Source organism: Rosa rugosa, chromosome 1 (assembly GCF_958449725.1).
Source record: "Rosa rugosa chromosome 1, drRosRugo1.1, whole genome shotgun sequence".
NCBI classification, from domain to species: Eukaryota; Viridiplantae; Streptophyta; class Magnoliopsida; order Rosales; family Rosaceae; genus Rosa; species Rosa rugosa.
In genome coordinates this window covers 43,527,233-43,530,986 of record NC_084820.1, presented here as the reverse complement: position 1 = coordinate 43,530,986, position 3,754 = coordinate 43,527,233, and the positions used below count along the sequence as shown (strand labels likewise).

The following is a 3,754-nucleotide window of genomic DNA, read 5'->3' as shown; positions in this document are numbered from 1 at the left end:
AGATTATTAAAAGACTATATTACCCAAGTGTAAAATGACTACTAAGTACATTAATTTTCTGAAATCTAAATTTGTAAAGGAAAAATAAATAAATAACCTATGAATTAAATAGAAGATTACTTAATTTCTCATTGGATAACTTTAATCTTCATCTTCTCCATCCAAATTTGCATTTATTACTATTTTTTTATCTTTTTGTTACCTCTTCTTCATGAATTCATTATTCAATTCACAAAATCATTAGTGTTAACTACATCAAAATCTTTGTAATACCTTTTGTGAACACTGAAAATAAAAATTTAAAACACGTAAGAAAAATCTCAATATCTTCTTCATGGCTCATAGTTGTTAACTAACTAATATTTTGACATAGATTGAAATAGATGAACATTGAAGCAGAAAGAAAAAATTAAAAAAAATGGAAGTAAATTAGATTATGATTTTGTTAGGAAACTTTAATATATTATAGTTTTTTTATTGGTATAAATTAAATGTGAGATTTTCATTAAAAAAATGTCATTTAATTGGATATTTCATATAAGGATATTCTTGGAAATAGAAATAAGAAAATTTAATAATTAAAATTAAAATGGAATCCGTATCCCAATAGGAAGGCGGAAGGGTATAAATAGCCGCACCTCAAATAAAAAAAATGAGCAGAGAGAGAAGAGAGTGGCGATATGAAGAGGAAGGCGGAAGTGAGCTTGGGTTCAGATCATAAGTGGCGGAGAGGAAACAAGATCGGCGAAGGAGGCTTGGGTTCAGGCCATAAGTTGCGGAGAGGAAAGAAGATCGGCAAAGGAGGCTTGGGTTCAGGTCATAAGTGGCGGAGAGGAAAGAAGATCGGCGAAGGAGGCTTCGGTTCTGTGTTCATTGCATTTTCCATGAGGCCCTATATCATCTCCAATCATATGCCGAAGGCCATGGCTATGAAATCAGCAAAGATCAAGGATTCCGATTCCATTCGATACGAGCTGGAGGTGTTTAGGGAGTTGATTAACGAGGGCGGTTCTTGCTCCTCCATCATTGAGCACTATGGTGAGGAGGTAACACGGAGTGATGAGGGTGAAGAGATCTATAACTTGGCCTTGGAAATAGCATGGGGAAGCCTTGCTAAGTTGATAGAGAAGACCGTTCATGGGTTGGGACAAAACCATGTAAGGCGGTATACCCGTGATATTCTTAAAGGTGTTGAACACATACACAAGAGTGGGTATGTCCACTGTGATTTGAAACCAGATAACATCTTGCTTTTGAAAAATGAAGATTATATTGATCAATATCTCTGTCCCTATGTGGCCAAAGTTGGTGACTTGGGGCTGGCCAAGAAGGAGGAGGAGGTTCAGGAACGCTGGAGAGGCACACCCATGTACTTGTCTCCTGAAGCTGTAGAAGACAATGTCCAAGAACGACCCAGTGACATATGGGCTGTGGGGTGTATTGTTCTGGAAATGCTTACGGGAGAGTGCCCCCGGAATCATTTCTATGATGGTGAGAGTGGTACTCTCCACATTGTTGATGGAATGGAGCCAAAAATTCCTGATACGATCTCGAGTCTTGCTAAGGATTTTCTAAAGCTTTGCCTAGCTGAGGTTCCTGAGCAAAGGTGGACAGCTGAAGAACTTCTAACAACTCATCCCTTCGTGGCAAATCTTGAATTAGATAGTGATAATTGAAAGCCCATGTGTAAGTTCTAAGGGGACGATGTTGTATTTGTTCGAGTCCTACTTGGGATTCAAAGAAAGTTGTATATATAAAAGTTTGCACTTAACTGAATGTTTCGGTTACTCTAATAATTTGAAAGATTATTTCTCATGTTTTCAGTTCCTATATATGCTTCTGTTTCTTCTTATCTTTGAGGTTAAGTTGAACATGTTTTGCAAACGAAAATCCCAGAAATAGCACCACTAAATTCATCTCCACAGGTCGGTGGAAATAAAATATGCTTTTACTTAATCTCAATACTAGTGTAAACTACACAATGGCGTCAACACAGGACAATTGATTCTTCATCCGATGTCTAATTTGTATAACTTTCTCTTGCAATCTATGATTATTCTTTCTATCTACCAAGATAAATTAGAGAGATAAAAGAACTTCGGTTGTCATATAAATAGAACCAAGGGACAGAGCTCACATTTTTTTCCTTAACTTGTTATTGTTATATATGAAGCTCAAATGTATCCTGGATTTGTAGGCCATACCAGTAAAGAGAACAGCAAACGAAGTATGTTGTTTGATCAAAATGATCAAGTTCATTGATGTGAATAGAAAGTTTGTTTCTTTGTCTTCCTTTTGATACACAAATCTTCCACAAATTAATAAGATGAAGGCATGCAGTATACCACATTTATATGAAAAATGAAAAGCAATGGCATGTTTTACCATGACTCTACTTTTGATTCCAGGAGACCGAACTTTTTAGGGAGATTGTGTCACAGCTTCTGCAAAGTCACCCTCTCGATGATCTTAGCCATATTGGTCAACTTCATTCGGGGTGCTTCCTTAACATGCATTGGCGTTGAAACATGTACAACTCCAGAGACCGTTTAAGATAAATAGACCGAGTAAAGCTTTTCTCTGGAGTTCATTAATTTATGATGGATGCTGCAGGGTTTTCAAGCATTCCAGAATTCAGACAACTGTAAGATTCATTGTTCCTTGCTATGAGTCACATTAGCAAGCAATTGTACAAATGAGAGCATTGAAGCTCCACTATTTGGTCCACAGTGCCACAAATAATCACTCAGGAGTATGAAAGAGAAGATATTCAAAAAGCATTTCTTTTAAATATATTTGAATATCTACGTACTGCTACTGAGTCTATGTTATATGGTTTTAACTGTTAGGTTGTTTTTAGGTAAGCACTGATCGATGGATCACTCAACAGTTTGTTAGTTGTAAATGATTTTTGAAGGACATATTGTTTCTGTGCTTATTATAGATTTGAGATTGCTAGTACGTATGGTCATTTTGTTCCTAGTAAATAGGAAACAAGAATTGCCAAGTTAATGTTTGCCCTTGTTCATTGAGAAGTGCTATAACCATGCATTGAGGCAAGAAGAAATGGAGGTATATCCTAATACTTCTTGCCAGCTAATAAGGCGACATTCATCAAGACTGTAAAGAGACCAAGTTATATATTGAAGCTGACGAGCTTTCGGAATCATTTTAGGCTCCTCAAATAGCTTGGGGATGTTCTGGATTTTGTATGATAAAGATCAAGGTCAATTCCAATCTAACCTGCTTCTGCATAACTATGGTGAGCATCTGCATTTTGTTTCTTAACTTTATCAACAGTTGCAAGGAGGTTATGAAATTCAAAGCCGTACGTAAACTCAATATCACTTGTACCATATGCAAACTCAAGGAGGTGAGTGGTCTGCAACTTTGACTTCAAGGGAAACTCCCGGGCTGAGCATTGATACTTCTGCTTCCCCTCAATTCTGGCATCCCCCTCCCCCACCCTTTGTCAAGATTAATGTGAATGGTAATAATGGAATGGGAATTATTATCAGGAATCATAGTGGCCACACTCACTTGCTGGAGCGAGTTTACATGGAAATCACAATTCTGCAGTAGATCGAGGTGGAAGCTGATGCAATTGTAAAGGGCCTCCAGCTGGCTGATCGAGTTCATGAAGTGTATGTAGAAATATCATTCTTGAAAGTTCGTGATTGTAAAGAAGTTATTTGTGCTATGGACAACCCGGATTTCACCCCAAATTGGAGAATTGTCCCAATGCTTAACAGGG

The 3,754-nt window shown here is 37.2% G+C and overlaps 1 protein-coding gene across 1 annotated transcript; it reads left to right on the top strand.

Moving 5' to 3' along the window:
* The first annotated feature begins 680 nt into the window (after nucleotides 1-680).
* On the top strand, nucleotides 681-1,676 carry LOC133728653 (mitogen-activated protein kinase kinase kinase 20-like). Its single transcript, XM_062156080.1, has one exon. It carries the CDS (start codon nucleotides 681-683, stop codon nucleotides 1,674-1,676), a length of 996 nt encoding a protein of 331 aa, XP_062012064.1.
* Nucleotides 1,677-3,754: the final 2,078 nt, after the last annotated feature.

Bases quoted from the DNA above. Each gene is read 5' to 3' on its own strand.
- LOC133728653 (XM_062156080.1), top strand. From the start codon at position 681: ATGAAGAGGAAGGCGGAAGTGAGCTTGGGTTCAGATCATAAGTGGCGG.